This window comes from Centrocercus urophasianus, unplaced genomic scaffold (genome assembly GCF_019232065.1).
Source record: "Centrocercus urophasianus isolate 14NV4802_14NV808 unplaced genomic scaffold, USGS_Curo_1.0 seq_22, whole genome shotgun sequence".
Classification (NCBI taxonomy): domain Eukaryota; kingdom Metazoa; phylum Chordata; class Aves; order Galliformes; family Phasianidae; genus Centrocercus; species Centrocercus urophasianus.
Genome location: NW_024884778.1, coordinates 16627481 through 16646775, shown reverse-complemented (window position 1 = coordinate 16646775; position 19295 = coordinate 16627481). Strand labels below are relative to the sequence as shown.

The window sequence follows — 19295 nt, the reverse complement described above, 5'->3', positions numbered from 1 at the left end:
CTTGCTTACCAGGAAGGTTTATTGAGTGAATGTGCACGGTCAGGATACAGGGGCACCAGCTGGAAGGCATGGCCCCAGCACCCCTGGAAGTGGTCAGGGATGGCTGCAGGAGCACAGGGCACACCGGGCTCCAGTGGCACACGGTCCCCAGGGTGGCACAGCCAGGACACGTGTCACCATCAGGCCAGCTCACAGCACAGCCACAGCAGAGGGGCACGTAGAGACGCGGCACGATGCCCCCTCTCCTCTCCCAAAGGCTCAGGCCTCGGCAGGCAGTGGGGGCACAGAGGCCAGGGCAGGTAGGAGGCGGGCGTAGATGTCAATGCCCCGCAGGAAGACATCCTCGTTGAGGAACTCATTGTGGTCGTGGAGCAGCACCGGGGTGCGGTTCATGGGCGAGAAGCCGAGGGCTGGGTACCCTGCCTGGGGGTGGAGGAGCACAGTGAGCCCAGGGCGGGCAGCGGGGCCACGGCTGGGCTGGAGCAGCACTCACCGCCCGGATGTAGCGGCTGTCGGTGGCAGCTGGGAAGATCTCCAGCTTGAGAGGCAGCTTCCTGCAGGGCGAGCCATGGCATCAGCGTGGCACAGGGACAGCTGGGGTGCCTGCCACCCAGACCCAGCCGAGGGCCCTAAGCCATGTACCCTACAGGATGCTAAATCCTATTCTTTCTGACACAATGGAGTACGGTGAGATGCTGACATGGCTCAGGGCTCCTCTCCTACACTGCCGTGTCCCCAGGGTACACGAGGACCAGGGGGCGCAACCTAGGTGCCACCATCCCATAGCACTACTCACATGTCCCTGCAGACCCCGCTGAAAGCTTTCCACCACGGGTCAGAGTCCTCAGTGGAGGTGATTTGCTGGTCCATGCATTTCTGAGCGATGGAGGCAGCGGGTGGGCACCCTGCAGGGGAGGGGCAGCACAGCCTGCCGACCTCCCCCCACAGCCTCTCACCTGGTGAAACTCATACGTGACACCGTCCCCAGCCGCCCGGCACCACGCAGCCACCTGCTCCTCGAAGGCCTGTGGCAGGCGGCACGAAAGGATGTGAGCAGGGGCACCCCCAGCCCGCTCCCCCCACACGGGGCCGGCACCATGCCCACCTTCAGGTCCACGGTGGGTGGGATGCGGATGTCAAAGCCGACGGCCATCTCAGAGGGCACCACGTTGAAGGAGACTCCCCCCTCCAGCAAGGTCATGTTGAGCGAGGTGACATCCCCCAAGGTCAGGCTTGTGTTGGACTTAAGTCTTGGGGGATGCAGGGGACAGTCACCCTCTGTCCCGAGAGGAGGAGGGGAAATGCTCCCTGCCCCCACCTCCATGCAGGTAAACAGAAGCATGGGGATGCAGTGCCGGATCAGAGCCTCGCTTTGGACCTCCTGGATGCCAAAGGGGGGCAAAGCCCCTCCAAGGACCACAGTGAGGCCAACGCAGCCCCTCCAGCCATATCCTACCTCTGCTTCTCGCTCTCCCTGAAGGCCAGGAAGGAGGTGATCACTTTGTGCTGGGGAGGAGGCAAACATATGATGTAAACATCCCAGAACCACCTGGTCAGGGCTTACCATACAGCCCCTCCCCATGCCCCCCATCAGCAGCTCCCAGCCACAAGCCCGGTGCCCACTGCAGAGGGCTCCCACCCCAGGCCCCCACAGGGCACACCACTGTTCCCTTACCAACTTCTCGGCCGCGGTGTTCGTGATGAAGCGGGACCCATGCCCAGGGCTGCCTGTGCACTTCACCTTGATCCCTGAGGAAGAGGCGCTGAGCTGGGTGCACCCAGCACCCCAGAACCCAGCAGAGCAAGGGACAGGATGGCAGGCACACCATTACTCACACCAAGGGCTCTTCTCCCCATAGAAGACACTGTAGGTGTCGGATGGGCTGGCCAAGCCTGTGGTGGGCACAGCAAGGGGAACAGATGTGTCCCAACTGGTGCACTGCGGGGTCAGGGGCTGGGATGCCTAAGGGGACCCCAGGAGCTGTGCTGAGCGCCCCTGCCTTGGGGGCAATGCCAAATGTGCACAATGCCATGAGGTCCCGCTGGCTCCCAGCACAGCCATGCCATCACTCACCTTCATCTAGGGCAAAGCCCACGTTGAGTGCTTTGAACTCCGGGCGCTGCAAGAACATCACCATGCCCTTGTGTCCGCCCACCTCCTCGTCTGTGGGGAGAAAACTGGCATGGGTGAAGGGATCCTCCACCCAAACACCGTGCTTCCATGCTAGCCTGGTGCCATTGGCCACCCCCAGAACCACACAGCCCTTCATCCTAGAGCCAGTGGAACCCAAAACCCGGACAGGTTAGCAGAGGTGTCCCATGCCCAGGATGCGGGGAGCCACACAGCGTCACCCAGCCCACCCTGTTCCTTAGGAGGACACTCACCAGGCACAAAACTCAGGTGGATGGTGCGGGCAAAGCTCTTCCCTTCTGCCTTCAGCCTTCGGATGGCCTCAAGGTACCTGCGGGTGATGTGAGGAGATGGTTTGAAAGTGCTGGGTGCAGGGAGTGGGGCTGACACCCCTGAGCCACCATGTGCACCAAGCCCCCACTCACTGGATGGAGACACACTTCATGTCCTGGGCACCTCGGGCATAGATGTTGCCCTGGGAATCCTTAACAGCTTCGAAGGGCGGGTAGGTCCAGTGCTCCTGTGGGAAGATCAGCTGTGACCCCATATCACGAGGCTACCCCTGTGCCCGGCCCCTCCGACCCCGTACCTCGAAAACTGGCACAACGTCGGTGTGGGAGTTGAGCAGGATGGAGCGCAGGCGGGGATTTGTGCCCGGCCAGGTGAGGACCAGCACCACACGGCCCTGGCACACCTGTGAGCAGAGGCTGCATGTCACTGGGGTGGGACAGGGGGACGCAGCGGTTGGGACAGGCTCATTCCCCCACCGCGGCCACTTGGCAGCCACAAGCAATTCAGAGGAAGTAAAACCCTAAGGCCTGGGTGTCCCCTGTGCCAGCCACTGTCCCTTCCTGGACAGACACAGGGGACATCTGCAGCCAGCGTCACCCTGCCTGGTCCCTGGCTAATCATAGCACAGCCAGCCACAAAGGTCAGAGGGACAGGCAGGATCAGCAGAGCATTAGGGCAGCAGCAGGCACCTCCTGCCACCCGTGGGCTGGTGAGGAGAGGACCTGACCCCCAGCAATGGTGTGGGACCAGCCCTGGGGCTGCCCTGCTCACCTCCACTTTCTGGCACGCCAAGCCCAAGTCGGTGCCCACACGCTCCAAAAACTGGACTGCTGCATCTGGGGGTGAGAAAAGATGGATGATGGGGTGAATTCATGGCAAAGCAAGGGTGGCCTTGCCCGAAGCACGGTGGGGATAAGGCACTGCACTCTTCCTTGCGCTGGGACTGCAACAGCCCGGGCCTCGAGCATCAGGCACGTGGGTCCAAAGAACGATCCAAAGAGCAGCGCAGGGGAAGGAGCCACGCTGGCAGCCTCGAGCCCTGGGTGCCCCCCCCGCCACATCCCTGCTCTCCTCACCGTAGTCAGGCTTGGGGTGCACGGTGTCGATCCTCAGGTACTCTCGGAAAAGTGTCACCGAAGGGTTCTCTGAGGCCCCCGCACTCTTCCCTTGCTTGCCGGGTGCCATTCCCGGACTGCAGAGCCGCGGGGGAAGAGACAGTTAAACCCCTCCTTCCGTCCCCCGCTCCTCCGAAGCAGGACGGGGCAAAGTTCGGCCCTTGGGAGGAACGGGGCTGAGGTGGGGGTGGAGGGGCCGTGGGGTCGGCGGGGGCTGCGGGAGGGTGGCGGGGGGTGCGCGCACACGCGGCGCTCAGTGGGGCGCAGGAGCCAGGAAAACACCGCGGGTTTGTGGGGCGGAGGGCACGAGGAGCTCAGGGGATCGCACGGTGCCACGCTTGCGGTGCGGGGAACCGGGGGACCGAGGGTGCGCGGCCCCATAACTGGGGTGCGGGCAAGGAGTGGTAGGTTCGGGGCTGCCCCCCGCCCGACGCCGCCCGTTCCCTGCCCCGAACCCCCGCTGCCCCCGGCCCTACCTCCGCGCCGCCGTCGCTGCCGGCCCGCTCCCGCTCCGCCCCCCCGGCCCCGCTCCGCCCCGCTCCATCCCGCTCCGCCCCGAGGCGCCTGGGGACACGGCAGAGACCGGAGCGCGACGTGTTTATTGGCCTCGGGACAGGCGGCTCGCAGATCCTTCCTTCCAGCTCGCGGCCCCCCTCCCCCGCCAGCATCGCAGCACCGTGCCCAGAGCGCTGGCACCAGGGTTGCCCTGCCAGAACATCATTCTGAAATTCAGTGAAGGTACCAGGGGGCCCTGGGTGGGCACAGAACAGCCCCCTCTCCCCCAAGGCAGTAGGCACAGCCCCAAGCTGCTGCTCAGAGGGCGTTTGGACATCACTCTCAGTGTTTTTGTGTGGTTCTGTGTGGAGCCAGCACCTCTTCCAACTTGGGATATTCCATGATTCCACAGTTCGATGAGCATGGAACCTCTGCTCCCAACCACAAGAGGGAGAGGCGATGCTGCAGGAGGGCACTGCTGGCGATTCACCCCCAGCCCCACACCACCTCCCCACCTCCCAGCGAGGCACAGGGGCAAAGCCAAGGCCCCACTGCCCTCTGCTCAGTGCAGCAGCACCCAGATCATTGCAGCTGGCCCAGGAAGCCAAGCAGGGCCCGGTGGAAGTCGTCCGGCTTGTCCATGTAGCAGGCATGGCCAGCACCAGGCAGCACAACCACGCGGTGCTTGGGGAGATGCTGGAGGCTCTGCAGGGCCTGCTGGCCCAGGCCGGTGTCACGCTCACCATACAGGATCAGGGTGGGCGTCTGAAAAAGAGGAGAGAAAGGATATCGGAGAGGTGGGATGTCAACCCCAGCCCAATCAGCACCTCTGTAAAGCGGCAGGAGAGCTGGGAGCACAGCACCCAGCACCCTGCCGGCCTCACCTGGACCTGCTGGTACTGCACGGCGCTGTATTCCCGCGTGCCCACGGGTGCGATGGGCACGAAGCCGGACAGCTGCTCACCATGTGCCAAGAGGAAGGGCAGGGCAAAGCGGCCGCTCATGGATGGGCTGATGAGGACCGGTCTCTGCAGGCCCAGCTGCCGCACGACACGCTGCAGGAAGGCTGCCCGACCCCACTGCGTGGCCACTGAGCCTGCGGCGGGTGAATCCCCATAGCCTGGGGGGGGGACAGAGGATGCAGGGCTGGGGTTCAGCAGGAGAGCACCGCGAGCCCTTTGGGTGGCGGCCTGGAGGGCCCGCAGCCCGCGTCGGCACTCTCGGTCCTACCGGGCAGATCGATGGCGACGGCGCGGTGTCCTTCGGCGGCGAGCAGCGACAGCGTGCCCAGGGCCTGCCACGTGCCGGAAGTGAAAGCCTGGCCGTGCAGCAGCAGTACGTCGGGCCTGCGGGGGGACACGAGGGCTCGGCACGGCGCGGGGCCGCGAGCCGCTCGCTGCGGGACAGCGACAGCGCGGCGGGACGCGGGGAGCCGCGGGCAGACCCACCTGCTGGATGCCGGGAATCGCGGCGCGGCGGCCTCCCTATAGGCGACGGCGGGGTCACCCGGCGTCACTCCCGCCCGCACCGTGGCGTTGGCCGGGAGTCGGGCCGGGCCGTGGCGGCGGGCGGCGGGCAGCAGCAGGAGCGGGACACAGACCAGCACGGCGCCCAGGGCCAGCAGCGCCAGGCGGCCGCGGGGCATGGCGGATGGCGGGACGTGCGAGGGTCGGATTGCCGCCCCGCGGAGCGCCCGCGCGAACCCGGGGCCCGACCTCGTTCGGCCGCGCTCGGCTCGGCGTGGCTCGGGAAGGCTCGGCTGAGCTCGGCGGCGCTCGGCAGGGTTCGGCTCCGCTCGGCAGCGCTCGGCTCGGCTTGCTTTTGATCGCCGTGAAAACAGGCGTTCCTCACACAATCCTCACTAACCACACGAGCAGAAAGCATCCCCGTCCCCGAAATCAACACCACGGCCTTTCGGCGGAGTTGTGGGCACGCTCCGCCCCTCGTCCCCCTGCATACGACAAAAGCTCGCAGGGCTCGGATAGGGCTCGGGTTGGGGCTCGGGGGGCTCGGGTAGCATTCGGCAGAGCTCGGGTAGTACTGGGATGCGCTCGGCTCGGCAGGACTCGAGTGGACCTCTGCAGAGCTCGGCAGAACTCGGAAAGTGCTCGGAAGGGCTCGGCTCGGTTAGGGCTCGGGCAGGGCTGGGCACGGCTCGGCAGAACTCGGCTCGGCTCGGGCAGGGCTCGGCAGGGCTCGGCTCAGCTCGCGCAGGGCTCGGCAAGCCTCGGTTCCACCCGCCCGCTCTCGGCCGTGCCCGCCAGGCGGCGCCCCCGCTCCCTCCGCCCCCTGCGGCCTTCGGACCCGGGCGGCGCCCCGAGGCCCGGGCCGGGCTCGGAGCGGTACCGAGCCATGGCCGGCGCGCGGCTCACCGAGGGCACCGTGACGGTGGAGGGGCAGAGCCTCTTCTACCGGGAGGCCCACCCGCAGCGGGCCCCGCGGCTGAACGTGCTGCTGCTGCACGGCATCCGCTTCTCCTCGGACACCTGGCTGCAGCTGCACACGATGGCCGTGCTGGCTGATGCCGGCTACCGGGCCGTGGCCGTCGACCTGCCGGGTAAGGCACGGCCGAGGGCACGTGGCGACGGCGCGGTGGCAGCCGTGTGACACGCAGCCCCTCGCTCCCAGGGCTGGGCCGCTCCAAGGACGCCGTGGCCCCCGCTCCGGTGGGGCAGCCGGCACCGGGAGCCTTCCTGAAGGCGGTGGTGGAGGCGCTGGGCCTGGCCCCGGCCGTGCTGGTCAGCCCGTCGCTCAGCGGCATGTACTCGCTGCCCTTCCTCTTCCAGCACGGGCACCTGCTGAAGGCCTACGTGCCCGTGGCGCCCATCTGCACAGAGAAGTTTGAGGCGCAGCAGTACGCCGGTGTCCAGGTAACGGGGTTGGGCATGGAGCATCTTCCCTTCCTCACCCCCATCTCTCCTCTGGGAGATGGGGAAAGGGTAGGAGAGGTGCTCCTGCTGGAGGTGTAATGCTGCCCTGGGCCAGCGTTGCAAGCTGCAGCAATGCGAGCGTGGCCTGTGTACCTCTCTGCAGACGCCCACCCTGATTGTCTATGGGGACCAGGACGTCGAGCTGGGCCAGGTCAGCCTCAGCAACTTGCGACACTTGGCCCGCCACCAGGTGCTGGTGCTGCAGGGCGCCGGGCATGCCTGCTACCTGGACAAGCCCGAGGAGTGGCACCGTGGACTGCTGGCCTTCCTGCAGCAGTTGGAGTGAATGGGATGGGGAGGGCCACCCTTGGCACCACTGCTTCGTCGGGACCAAATAAAACCCTGAGATGTGCTGCCGCCCTGCTGCTTTGTTCCCTCCTCATCACGGCACGTGCAGCGGGGGACGGCCACCCTCCTCCTGGCCTCATCCCCATCCTCTTCTCTCCTGCTTTGTTCCCTCCTCACTGTCTCGCACACATTGGTTGACGGCGGCCCTCCTCCTGGCCTCATCCTCATCCTCTTCTTCCTCTTCCCACCCCTCCGGCCGCACACCCACTCCTAGGTTAATCCACAGGGGCTTAAAAGGTGACTGTCATCCTCAGCCGTCCCCTGCCTGTGGTGGCAGCCAGCATGTCCCAAGCACCCGGCGGATTTATGGTCACCAACAGATGGGGGGGAAAGGCAGGGGAGGCCAGACAGACGCCTGGCTGGACAGACAGAGTGCCGCTCGGTGCCCGCCACCTGCCTTTCCCCACTTGCTGAGCCAACCCTGGGGATGCAGATGGAGCCGGCAGCGGGGTGCCACCCCCCTCCCTGCTCCCCCTCCAAGCCTGCCTGGGCTTTAGCTGCTTACGCCAGGGCCTATGAGGATTTAGTGGGGGAGGCACGCGGGCGGCGGGGGGGTGACACTGGCAGCGTGTCGGTGTGTGATGGGGGGCATGGAGCGGGGTAGGGGCCTGCTGGCACAGGGTGCTCAGCGCTTTGCAGCATCCATCTGCTGCTCCGGCACCACAGCCCTAAGGGTGCCCACCCCCAACAGCACCCCTGGGTGCCGCCGTCCCGGCGTTGCCCTCCCGGTGCCCTTGAGCCCTTGAGCCCTGCCAGCTGATCGGCTTCCAGGAACAACAACAACAAAAAAAAATCAATTACAAAGAGGGGCGATGTGCGAGCCAAGTGTGGGGGGGGACAGGAATGTCCCCAGCGGTGGCAGATGGCCTTACCCAGGGTGCATTGTTCCTTTTAGTGTCTCTTATCCGCTGTAATAGGATCCCGGAGGGAGGGCTGTGGGAGAGGGGAAGAGCGAGGGGGGCCCCAGCGGGCCGGGGTGGGGGCCGGGGCTGCCAGCCTGCCCCGAGCCCGTCAAGCGGCTCATTGTTCCGCGGCCCGGGTGGCACGGGGCGGCCCCGGCGGCATGCGGCACTGAGCGGCGGCGGTGCGGAGAGGTACCGGGCTGCGAGCGGGGCGGGGGGAGCGGAGAAACTTTCCTTCTGGGCGATGGGGGGTGGTCGCGCTGTCCCCTCACCACCTCCCGCTGCTGCCCGGCACCCGGCCCTTGTCCCCACGCCCCCCCCCCGGCGGCAGACGGCGCCGTGCTTTCCTCCTCCCCGCACCCCCCTCGCCATCGGCTCTCGTGCCCCCGCTTTTGTCCCCGCCGGGTCACCCGTGGGGGCTCGGGGGCTGCTGGCGCTGCCGCCGCCCCACCCCGCTCCCCTGATGGCCACCTCGGCGGCGAGCCCTGCCAGCACCCAGAATAGCCGTGCCCCCTCCCCCCGACAGCGCCCGCAGACCGGGCCCCATCCCCACCGCGGGTGCTTTGTTCCAAAGCCGCTTGGCATCGCCGCCGGCATCCCGCCCACCCGCTCCCGGACACGCGGCGATTGTCCCCTGCTGTCCCCTCCCCGGCCGCCTCGGGGCATGAGGTGCTGCTGGGTGCCTCCCCCCTTCCCCTAGGCATTCCCCAGCCGGGGGGTCCGGCCACCCCCAGCCCAGGGGTCGGGACACCTGGCCGTACCCCGCAGGAAACCCCATGTCCCCCAGGCCATGGCATCACCGGACAGAGCGAGCGGCCCCAGAGAGCCGCAGCTCAGCATCACCCTGACCCTCCGCATGCTGATGCACGGCAAGGTAACCTGCCCTGGGGATGGGGGAGTGGTTCCGGGGAGGATTTCGTGCCCCTCACCCTAAGTCTGGGCTGTCCTCACCCCTGGGGACACATGGTTGGTGATACTGGGATCATCTGCTAACAGAGCTGCCCTCTGCTCCCACAGGAGATCGGCAGCATCATTGGCAAGGTAAGAGCCGGGGGATTTGGGCTGTGCCACCCCGGGGGGCTCCTGGCCCTGACCGCCAGCCCTGTTCCTCTTCCCACAGAAAGGAGAGACAGTAAAGAGGATACGGGAGCAGGTAAGGGCACGTGGGGGGGTTGTGGGTCCCCTGCTGTCCCCTCCCCGGCCGCCTGTCCTGGTGCCTTTAGGTGGCTCACGGCTCTGGGTGGGATGGGGCAAGGACCGCAGGGAGGGGGTGACACAGAGCTGAAGCAGTGCTGAGCTCTGTGCCCCTGACGGGACGCACCGCCGTCCCCAGAGCAGCGCGCGCATCACCATCTCGGAGGGCTCCTGCCCCGAGCGCATCACCACCATCACCGGCTCCACCGACGCCGTCTTCCGCGCCGTCTCCATGATAGCCTTCAAACTGGAGGAGGTGAGCGCTCCCTGCCCTATAGTGGGACTCTGGGAGCCCCCCACTCCCAGGGGAAGCCAGACCTTGTATGTGTGTCCCTCCGCAGGACCTGGGGGATGGGACGGCGGCAGGGAGGACACCGGTGACGCTGCGTCTTGTCATCCCAGCCAGCCAGTGCGGCTCGCTCATCGGCAAGGCGGGCACCAAGATCAGGGAGATCCGGGAGGTGAGATCCCCCGGCACGATGCAGGAGCACAGTGTCCCCCCGCCGTTCCCAGCCAAGTCCCACAGCCCCCCCATTTTCTCCCCAGAGCTCAGGGGCTCAGGTGCAGGTGGCTGGCGACCTGCTGCCCAACTCCACAGAGCGCGCCGTCACCGTCTCGGGGGTGCCGGACACCATCATCCAGTGTGTGAGGCAGATCTGTGCCGTCATCCTGGAGGTACTGGCAGCTGGCTCACGGTGCTGTGGGAGGTGTGGTGTGGGCTGGGGGGACCTTGACCCCATTGCTCATCCCCTCCACCTCCTTTCCTCCCTGTGCAGTCGCCTCCTAAGGGGGCCACCATCCCCTACCACCCTGGGCTCTCCCTGGGTACCATTCTGCTCTCTGCCAACCAGGTAAGGGGCGCTGGGGCAGGGGGACCCCCTGTCTGCATGGGCACAGGTCCCTGCGTGGTTCCCAACTGATGCCCATTGCCCCCCCAGGGTTTCTCCATGCAGGGGCAATACAGCGGGGTCTCTCCGGCGGAAGTGAGTCTCTCCCAGCCCTGCTCCTTGGTTCATGGGGCCAATTCTGGGGGTGTCACCATGGGCATGGGGTCTGGTAGCCTGCAGCTGGGGTGGGGTGCAGTGGGATGGGATGTGGTATGATGGGAAGTTGTGGGATGGGGTGGGGAGGGGTAGGACGCAGGGGGATGGGATGACATAGGGTGGGGTGGAATGGAGTGGGATGGGGTGGGATGGAATGGTATGGGATGAGGTAGAATGGGATAAGATGGAGTACACAGAGGGGGTGGGGTACGATGGAAGGGGGAGGGATGGAATGGAATGAGGTGGGATATGATGGAACGGGGTGGGATGGGGTGCAGTGAGGTATGATGGGAAGAGGGTAGGGTGGGATAGAATGAAATGGGATGGAATGGGATACTGTGGAATGGAATGGAGTGGGGTAGGATGGAATGGGTTAGAATGAGGTGGAATGGGATGAGAATGGGGTTTAATGTAATCAGGTAGGATTTGATGGGATAGGCAGGGGTACAGTGGGAGTGGAAATAGATGGGACGTAGGGGAATGGGAGGGGATGCAGTATAATGAGATGGGGTGGGGTGGAATGGGATGGGATGCGGTGTGATGAGATGGGTTAGAGTGGGATGGGTTGAGGTGGGATGGGATGTGCACTGTGTGGATGCCAGAGTCCAGCCAGGGGCGTGAGACCATGCCATCAAACCTGCCTTCCTACTGTCTGCATCTCCTCTCTCTCCCTGGACAGGTCACAAAACTGCAGCAAATGTCGGGGCACACCGTCCCCTTCCCACCACTGGGCCACCCGCCCTCCATGGTTCCAGGTGAGCTCCCCGTGGAGCTAGAGACAGTGAGTTGTGCCCTTCTTGTTCCGTGCTGGGCGCTTGCAAGAGCATGGGAGTCCATGTCCTCTCCTCCCATCTCCAGTCCCATCTCCTTGGCGTGCCATCCCACACCAGAAAGTCCCTGTCTTTGGTCTCCCAGTGTCCCAGTGCCCCCAAGCCCTCCACCCCAATGACAGGAGCTCCAGTGCCCACATCCCATCTTCCCTATGGCCTTTCCTTGTTGGTCCTTTGGGTTTGTCTTCGCAGCAACGTCCCCCCACATTTGGAGGGCACAGGGCTGCTGGAGACCCCCCTAACTCCATCATTTCTCCCTCCAGGGCTGGACTCAAACTCCCAAAGCAGCTCTCAGGAGTTCCTGGTGCCCAATGATGTAAGTGTGGGTCCTCACGAAGTCCCCATTTCCCCATACGTGTCCTGCACCTCTCACCTTGGTGCTCCCCCCCCAGCTGATCGGCTGCATCATCGGCCGGCACGGCAGCAAGATCAGTGAGATCCGGCAGATGTCGGGCGCCCACATCAAGATTGGGAACCAGACCGAGGGCTCCAGTGAGCGGCACATCACCATCACGGGGTCCCCCGTCAGCATCACGCTGGCTCAGTACCTCATCACCACCTGGTAAGCGCCCCAAAGAGCTGGGGCTGGATGCTGGCACCGCTGACAGAAGGCACGGGGCGAAGGTCCGTGTGCCCTACAGCGGGCAGGTGGCCCCTTTGTCACCGTGCCCCTCACCATGCCGCTTGACCCCCCCAGCTTAGAGACGGCCAAATCTACCTCCCAGGTGCCACTCGGCCCTGGCTCCGTGGATCTCGGTGTGGGCTTCTCGCAGCCGCTCGCTCCGGGCTCCAGCGCAGCGCTGCCTGCTGTCCCTGCCACCCCCCCGGCTCTGCTGGGCACCCCCTATGCCCTCTCTCTCTCCAACTTCATCGGCCTGAAGCCACTCTCCTTCCTGGCGCTGTCCCCATCCTCCGCGGCAGGTGCCAATGGTGGCACTGCCACCTACACGACCAAGATCTCGGCGGCCAACGGCACCAAGAAAGCTGATCGGCAGAAGTTCTCTCCCTACTGAACCCCTCTGTGGGTGAACAAGGGAGGTCCTGGTGCCACCTGGTGCCAAGGACACCCCTTGTCCTCCATCCCTCCCCCAGTCGTCCCCCCAGCATCCCATGCCCAGGGGAGGGGGGCCCAGAAGTGATGGCCTCTGGAGCAAAAAGAGTTGCTCCAATGCCCATCCTGGCAGCACTGTGTCCCCTCTCCCCCCCAAACTTGCTATGGTATGGGTAGGAGGGCTGTCTCTGCTGGGGGGGGGGGACATCCTCCAACTCCCTGGTGTCCTTTGTCCCTACCTTTGCCCACACTGCTGTCCCTCTCCTGCCATCCCCAACCCTCTGGGCTGAACCCCAGAGCTGCTGAGGGGCTGCCTGGCCTCTATGGTGTTCCCCCATCCCCTGGCTGTGTCAGGGGGACTTTCCCCTGGGCAGTCACCTCCCTCCCAGCAACCCCCAAGAGCCTGCTGGCTTGGAAATGCTGTATATATAAGTCTATATTTTTCCTCCTTTGTAACTTATCAATGGTTTAATAAAAAGATCAAATTTATGTGAAAAAGATACATTTTCCACCTCCCGAGTGGAGACTCCCCCAGCTCAGGGAAGTGCATGAGGTGACAGCAGAGGGGTGGCCCTGTGGCCAGTGATCTTCCCTGAGCCCCCTCCCTGCCCCGTGCACCTTTCCCCAGCCCCTATTGCTGGAGTAGGGTTTCCTGTTTTTGGAGACTAGGAGCACAGCATCCCCCCCAGCAGCATCCTGACTTTCAGGAGGGGAGGTACTGGGCACCATGGGCACTGGTGTTATGGTGTTAGTGGTGTTATCTGAGCTGGGGAGGGTGCAGGGTGACCCTGGCAGGAGTCCCACAGGGGAGTGGTCCCCAAGCTGTAGCTCCTCAGCTTCCTATGTCCCATGTGCTGCAGGAGCCAGGGATGTTCCCAGCATGCAGAATGGAAATGACAGCACCCGAAATGCGGCCAAGAGCCCTTCCTCCAGCATGCAGACTGGGACAGCAGGCAAAACGTGGACCAGGAGCAAAGAGGATGGTTCCCAGAGCTACAGTGGCACGGAGCTCTGCTCTTGGACGCTCTCTTCGGGAACCTGGCCCGGGATGGGGCAGCCCCCCTTGCCCTGCTCCAGCTTGTTCCTGGGGCTGATGCACCCAGCATGGGTTTCCAGCGTGCAGGTAGCCCTCTGGAGGAACTGCAGGACGTTTTCCTGGACAGAGGCCTCAGAAATGGCCAAGCACAGCTCTTGGCCCAGCGGACGGTGGAGGAGACTGCGCCAGAGCCGGGCCAGCTCCTGGCGGATCTGTCGGTTAAGCAGCCCATAGAAGAAGGGGTTGATGGCGAAGGAGGAGTAGGCAATCCAGGTGACCACCATCTCGCTGTGCCCACCGCCCTCCGCAGCGGCACCCACAGAGGAGTGCAGGTGGAAGGCAAAGAAGGGCAGCCAGCAGCACAGGAACTGTCCCACGATGAGCAGCAAGGTGAGGATGGCCTTGTTCCCTCCCAGAAAGCGCTCAGGTGCCAGCCGGGGCAGCGGCAGGTTCCGCATGGTGACGATGGTCAGTTGGCTGGCAATGGAGTCACAACGGGGCCGTGGGGCAGCCGCCGGGGCAGGTGTGTGCTGTAGGGCTGCCAGCCGGGCCACCCGGTAGACACTGCAGTAGACGGCAAAGATGATAATGGTGGGCAGGATGAAGCAGGTGATGCTAAAGATGATGACAAAAGCCTCCTTGTGGGCCCCAGGGCTCCAATAGACCGTACAGCGGCTGGCGCTGGTGGCCCCGTTGTCTTGAGGCCAGCCCACCAGTGCCAGGATGGTGATGAGGACAGACTTGACCCAAATGAGGATAACCCCGGCCACAGCCAGCCTGATGGTCATCTTGACCTCGTAGCGCAGGGGGTGGACGATGTAGTAGTACCGCTCAACACTGATGATGGAGACGGTGAGGATGGAGGCGCTGATGAAACAGACGTTAAGGAATATCAAGGCCTGGCACTCAGCGATGCTGTAGATGACCCTGTCGAAGCAGGAGGAGCTGGAGATGATCCCCAGAGGCATGAGGAAGATGGCAGAGAGGAGGTCAACCACGCAGAGGTGGCAGACAAAGATGAACTTGCGGACGAGGGGCGTCTTCAGGATGACCACCATCACCACCACATTGGCCACTAGGGCAGTGATAGTGAGCAGGACCATGCAGAGGAGGCCCAGCACCTCCTGTGCTGTGGACTGCTCTGGAATGGTGGGGTACTCCAGGCTGGCCGTGGCATTCGGCCCCATCCGGCTAGCCATACCCACAGGAACTAAGCCAGCAGCTCTGCTGCCGGTATCACACGGACAGAATTCCTGCATCCCATGGAGGGAGAGCCCACCGTGGGCATGGCCGCTGTCTTCTCATGGCCCCTTGCCTGCTGGGGAAGGAGAAGATGAAGGAGCAAAACCAGAGCCACAGAGAAACCCAGAGGTGGTCTCCAAAATATTGCGGAGAGATGGCAGGGCAGGGATGACACAGGGGGACCTGCTGGCACCCCAGGCAGCCCGACATCCCATCCCCTGTTCCACAGAGGGACAAAGCCAACCCCACCCACACCATGCCTGCAGCCCCTGCTCCGGGTCCCCCTCCTCACTGCTGGGGGTCACCAAGCAGTGGGGTGGCACCAACGTACCTTGGCTTCTTGGGAACGGGCAACGCTTCCTTCCCTGGGACCGGTCCTTGTCACCAGCACTGCTCATGCTGCAGGAATGGGGTTCCCGGGGCCACATCCACCCCTCCCTGGCTGTCACCCATTAGTCATCCTGTTTGCCTGTCGCCGATGGCACCGGCTGTCACCCCCGGGCTCTCCCCGCCCACTGACAGTGCTGGGGACAGCTGCTGGGTCCTAGCAGCCGGCGGGCGACAGGGCAGGGAAGACTGAGGGTCTGCAGCCAAAAAGGCCCTTCCCACACTGAAACATACTGCAAAGTGTAGGGGGCTGGTGCTGCGAGACTGGGGAGTGCAGGGTGTCCCTGAGGCAGTCCCCAGTTGAGCATCAGGGTGGCACAGCCAAGTGTCATTGCACGGACACTGACTTGTGCCTGGGGGGATGCAGGGGACAGAGTGGGGCTTGGCATGGTACCAGTGGAGGGCAGGCACTGGGGACACAGGGACAGGCTCATCCATGCTCATCCCTTCATAGCCCTTATGCCACAGTGGTGAGCACAAGTCTGGCTACAGTTATGAGATCTGCAGCCCACCCAAAGCCGCCCACAACAGGGGTAACCCCTGGCCATAGCACCAACCAGGGTTCCCTGGTCAGCCCCTCCATGCCGGCAGGAAAGCAGCCACACTGCTGATGCAGGGCACGGTGAATTTATTGCTCATGGGAGCAGGCTGGATGCCCCATCTCACACCTAAGTAAGTGGCCACAAGAGCTGGATTCCTGCACTCCATGCTGGCAGCACTCTGCTGCCAAGAGGGGACACAAGGAGCCTGATGCTCTCAGAAGTGGAGCTGGACGAGATAGCGGATCCTGCACTGGCTTTCCTGGTAGATGAGGTACTCGCTTTGGAAGGACGAGTCCTTGTAGGCGGGCACGGGGATCGGCTTGCCTTGGCACACCAACACCTTCTTCCCATCCAGCATCACCTCCACATCCTGTGCAGGGTCTGGACAAGAAGACTCCACTAGTACCAGCCCTGAGGGCCATCCCAAGGCCCCCAGTCCCACCACTCACCTGGCTCCGTGCGACCACAGGCCAGGACGCTGTCATAGCCATCGGGCGGCTGCTGCAGCGTGGGCTCATCGCGGGTGATGCAGTACTGTTTGCCCAGAGCCACCTCCGTCAGGAACATCAAGCCAACTCGCGTGGATGTGCAGCCCACTGACACCAGGAAGGGAAATGAAGGGGAAGGAGTGATGGCACCAGAGTTGCCACTCATTTGTGTGTGAGTCCCTAGCATGGAAGGGGCTTGGCAGAGGTGCCACAAAGAGCTAGGCTCGCACCGACCCCACAGACACCCCAAACAGCCCGCTGCTCACCGTAGCCAGCAGACTTGCTATTCTCAGAGGCAAAGTAGATGCCCTTGCCCACGCGTCCCCCCGAGTGGGGCATGATGCGCAGCCCATTCCTCAGGATGGCCGCGACCACTGCCACGTTGGTGCCGTGCCACAGCAGGCGCCGGTGCTCCAGGTGGTCATGGGCCTGGAAGAGCTTGTCCTGGAGAGACACAGAGCCGAGGGCTGGCCAGGGAGGGGCACACAGGGTTGGCCCAACTCCCCTGCCCAGCCAGCCGGCGTTCCCGCTCTGCTGTATGTAAGTGGCCCTGGATCTGCAGACAAAGCCCAGTCCAGAGGGCACAGCTGGGGTCTCCTCAGGCTCCTTCTTCTCACCTCACCCTCTTGGGTCACCTTCCAGACGTTGAGGATGTAGACCTGGCCCCCTGTCTGTGTCACATAGTTCAGGATCATCTGCAAGGAAGGACACGGTGTCACTGCTGGCTGCCCATAACCGTGTCCCCAGAGTGTCTGCATGGCACTGGGGACCTTCACACCTCACACTCTTGGGAGGTGTGCTCCAGCAGGGAGAGCTGGCAGCACAGCAGGGCGTAGTCCTGGTCCAAGGGGTGGGTGACCACCTCCTCCTCCTCCTCCACCTTCTGTGCCTGCAGACTCTGTGCCACCTCGATGTCAGCCAGCACCTGGAAGGGACAGAGCAGGGACACATTCATTGTGGGCCAGGACAAGGCTCCCACTACCTCTCCACCCCACAGGGACAGATGCCACTGCCACATCTCACCAGCAGCATGTCTTTCTTGGCACGCAGCAGCTCGGGGGAATCAATGGGGGGTGGCCGTGCCCGCCCAAAGTTGTGGGGCACAATGATGTAGAAGCGTGAGGAGAGCTCCTCCAGCCGGGACATCCTGCAGGGTTGCTCCCCCAGTGCAGCTTCCAGCTCCTCCAGTGCCTCGAAGCCCTGAGCAATCTGCTGCTTGCTCAGCTTCCCCAATGGCATCTTCTTCACATCTGGCAGGGGTGAAGCGCACGCTGTCAGCCCACATCTCGTGCCAGCGTGCTAGCATTCCCCAGCCCCACTGTGCTGAGCAGCCCCAGCATCACCACAGCCAAAGGGGATGCTCAGAAACCCACCAGCACCTCTGCACTCATCAGGCCCCCTGGCACCTCCTACCAATATTCATGGTCTGCATGGCGTGGCGGAACATGTCGCTGCTGAAGATGAGGGCCACCAGCTCCTGCGTGGTCTCATCCAAGGCACAAGGCAGCATGCGGCACTTGGAGACCTTCCCATCACCCACACCATCCGTCTGTGGGAGCAAACCCCAGCCTTGTGCTGTCCCTGGGTCATGCCCGATGCCACTATGATGTCTGTGGTGCTCAGTAGAGAGCGCCAAGCTTGCCTCCTTGTCCATCCCACAGCCCACCCTGCTCACCCTGCTGGATGTCTCAGGCTCAGCATTGAGGCAATGCCACTCACCCTGAGGGCCACCTCCTGCCCGGCGCCGGGCTGCACCTCTATCAAGGTGTACTTTCCTGGCTGGGCCACAAAGTTTTTCCGTGCTGCCCAGCTGTTCTTGGTCTTTTCCCAAAACTTTTTCTCAAAATCCTTCTTGGCAGCTTCCAGAGAGGTGAACGACAGGAGCTTGGACTGGCCCACTTCTCCCTGAAGCAGACCCAGTATCAGAGGCACTGCATGGGAGCCATGGGCACCTGGTGCCATGGGTTTCCTTGCTGTGGTGCCTCCTCAGCATGAGGATGTATCCTTGTTTCCCCCCAGGGAAGGGTTGTGGCAGAGCTGCTCGCTTTGGGACTGGGAATTTGGGATGGGGGAGCTGGCAGGGAGCACCTCAACCCCATTCAGGGATGGCCACAGGTTAGCTCACCACACGTCCCCAGCGGTTCCAGGTGCTGTAGGTGCCATCGTGCATGATGAGCTGGATGATGTAGAACTTGTTGTTGTTGGCTCTGATGTTGCTTTGGTTCAGGGTGCAGTCATAGTCCTCATAGACCTATGGCAGGCAGCAGGTTGGGGTGGCACTGGGGGCAGAGGGGTGCTTCACCCATTTGGGGGTGTGGGGGTCCCCATTAGTCCTCTCCATTCTCCTTCCATCCCCAGATGCTCCTCCCCACACTCACCTGTGCATCAGGCCCTGCACTCAAGGGACACTGCCCATCAATGGTGGCGGGGGGTTCTCCTTGGGGGCTGCCTTCAAGGCAGTGAGCGCGGAGCTCCAGGCATCCTCCTCCTCCTCCTGCCCCCCCTTGGCTTTCTTGCCCCCATCAGCAGGCTGGGATGCAAGGGGTGCTCGGCGCTTGGGGGCCATGGGCCAGCTGCTCCCGTGGGGCTTCAGCTTTTGAGCAGCAGGCTGTGGGAGAGAGAGATGCCGGGTTCCCCTTCCAGGAAGGTCCAGCTGGGCTGTACCTTGGCTGTCCTATGCCTATAGCCAGGAACTGGGCGGGAGGAGGGGAGCATGGGGATCTGCTATGGGGGGAGCTGAGCAGGGTAGGCTCCAGGGTTTAGAGCAGTGGACGCTGGGGGCAGCGAGAGGAATGAGGAGAGGGGAGCAGTACAGCTGGCAACCATTGCCAAAGTTCCTCCCTGATGCAGCAGCCAGGGACAAGCAGAAATTGCAAGCAGGCACACCCCCAAGCAGCAGTTCCCTCACTGCCATTCAGAAAACAGCCTTCAAAGAGATAAAATCCGCATCTGTGCTAAAGCTGCATTTTGCAGGTGGAGGCTGTTTTCCCTGTAGTACCTCTGGAGGCGAGCAGTGACCGCAGGAACACTTTCCAGCTGCTCTCTGTCAGTCTGCAGCCTAACTCCCCCAAGGGATAGGCAGCAAAACAGCATCGCTGTGTGTGCCCAGAACAGAGAAACCCAGAGAAACCCAGAGGCCCTCAGTGAGGGTTTGGAGGCTGTTCAGGGGTAGCAGCAAGCAGCAGCCTGACGTGCTCCCTAACAGCTGCAGGCTGCAGTGCTGTCCCTTCTGCTGAGTAGATGGAGGGGACGGTGTCGCTGGGCGAGTGC

General features: G+C 63.6%; 6 protein-coding genes across 7 annotated transcripts; 2 read left to right on the top strand and 4 right to left on the bottom strand.

Moving 5' to 3' along the window:
- Position 1: 1 nt before the first annotated feature.
- LOC122162823 (aminoacylase-1-like) lies at positions 2-4055 on the bottom strand. The gene is made up of 15 exons (XM_042823500.1): positions 4014-4055; positions 3499-3614; positions 3194-3258; positions 2721-2825; positions 2557-2651; positions 2386-2462; positions 2075-2164; positions 1837-1893; positions 1676-1749; positions 1457-1506; positions 1106-1250; positions 957-1025; positions 797-876; positions 494-554; positions 2-423 (listed from the first exon to the last, which is right to left on the bottom strand). Exons 2-15 carry the CDS (start codon positions 3605-3607, stop codon positions 259-261), a joined length of 1242 nt encoding a protein of 413 aa, XP_042679434.1. The 5' UTR covers positions 3608-3614; positions 4014-4055; the 3' UTR covers positions 2-258.
- Positions 4056-4117: 62 nt separating this feature from the next.
- ABHD14A (abhydrolase domain containing 14A) lies at positions 4118-5677 on the bottom strand. The gene is made up of 4 exons (XM_042823504.1): positions 5481-5677; positions 5263-5378; positions 4917-5152; positions 4118-4797 (listed from the first exon to the last, which is right to left on the bottom strand). Exons 1-4 carry the CDS (start codon positions 5675-5677, stop codon positions 4615-4617), a joined length of 732 nt encoding a protein of 243 aa, XP_042679438.1. The 3' UTR covers positions 4118-4614.
- Positions 5678-6346: 669 nt separating this feature from the next.
- On the top strand, positions 6347-7315 carry ABHD14B (abhydrolase domain containing 14B). The gene is made up of 3 exons (XM_042823505.1): positions 6347-6589; positions 6661-6902; positions 7066-7315. Exons 1-3 carry the CDS (start codon positions 6385-6387, stop codon positions 7246-7248), a joined length of 630 nt encoding a protein of 209 aa, XP_042679439.1. The 5' UTR covers positions 6347-6384; the 3' UTR covers positions 7249-7315.
- Positions 7316-8385: 1070 nt separating this feature from the next.
- On the top strand, positions 8386-12832 carry PCBP4 (poly(rC) binding protein 4). 2 transcript variants are annotated; one of them, XM_042823503.1, is made up of 13 exons: positions 8386-8404; positions 9000-9086; positions 9230-9253; positions 9333-9365; positions 9546-9662; positions 9748-9867; positions 9953-10081; positions 10183-10257; positions 10345-10389; positions 11129-11204; positions 11543-11595; positions 11672-11841; positions 11977-12832. In XM_042823503.1, exons 2-13 carry the CDS (start codon positions 9003-9005, stop codon positions 12290-12292), a joined length of 1242 nt encoding a protein of 413 aa, XP_042679437.1. In that variant the 5' UTR covers positions 8386-8404; positions 9000-9002; the 3' UTR covers positions 12293-12832. The 2 variants fall into 2 exon arrangements, with proteins under 2 accessions (XP_042679437.1, XP_042679435.1); XM_042823501.1 differs by having other exon boundaries at positions 8387-8404; positions 8981-9086.
- Positions 12833-12923: 91 nt separating this feature from the next.
- LOC122162822 (probable G-protein coupled receptor) lies at positions 12924-14752 on the bottom strand. Its single transcript, XM_042823499.1, has one exon. It carries the CDS (start codon positions 14623-14625, stop codon positions 13324-13326), a length of 1302 nt encoding a protein of 433 aa, XP_042679433.1. The 5' UTR covers positions 14626-14752; the 3' UTR covers positions 12924-13323.
- Positions 14753-15738: 986 nt separating this feature from the next.
- LOC122162890 (protein mono-ADP-ribosyltransferase PARP3-like) lies at positions 15739-19186 on the bottom strand. Its single transcript, XM_042823641.1, is given in 12 exon segments — positions 15739-15918; positions 15987-16133; positions 16292-16469; positions 16643-16720; positions 16804-16950; positions 17049-17275; positions 17439-17574; positions 17745-17930; positions 18151-18276; positions 18404-18459; positions 18462-18633; positions 19024-19186. Coding segments are annotated over 11 exon segments (1578 nt in total). The 5' UTR covers positions 18592-18633; positions 19024-19186; the 3' UTR covers positions 15739-15751.
- Positions 19187-19295: the final 109 nt, after the last annotated feature.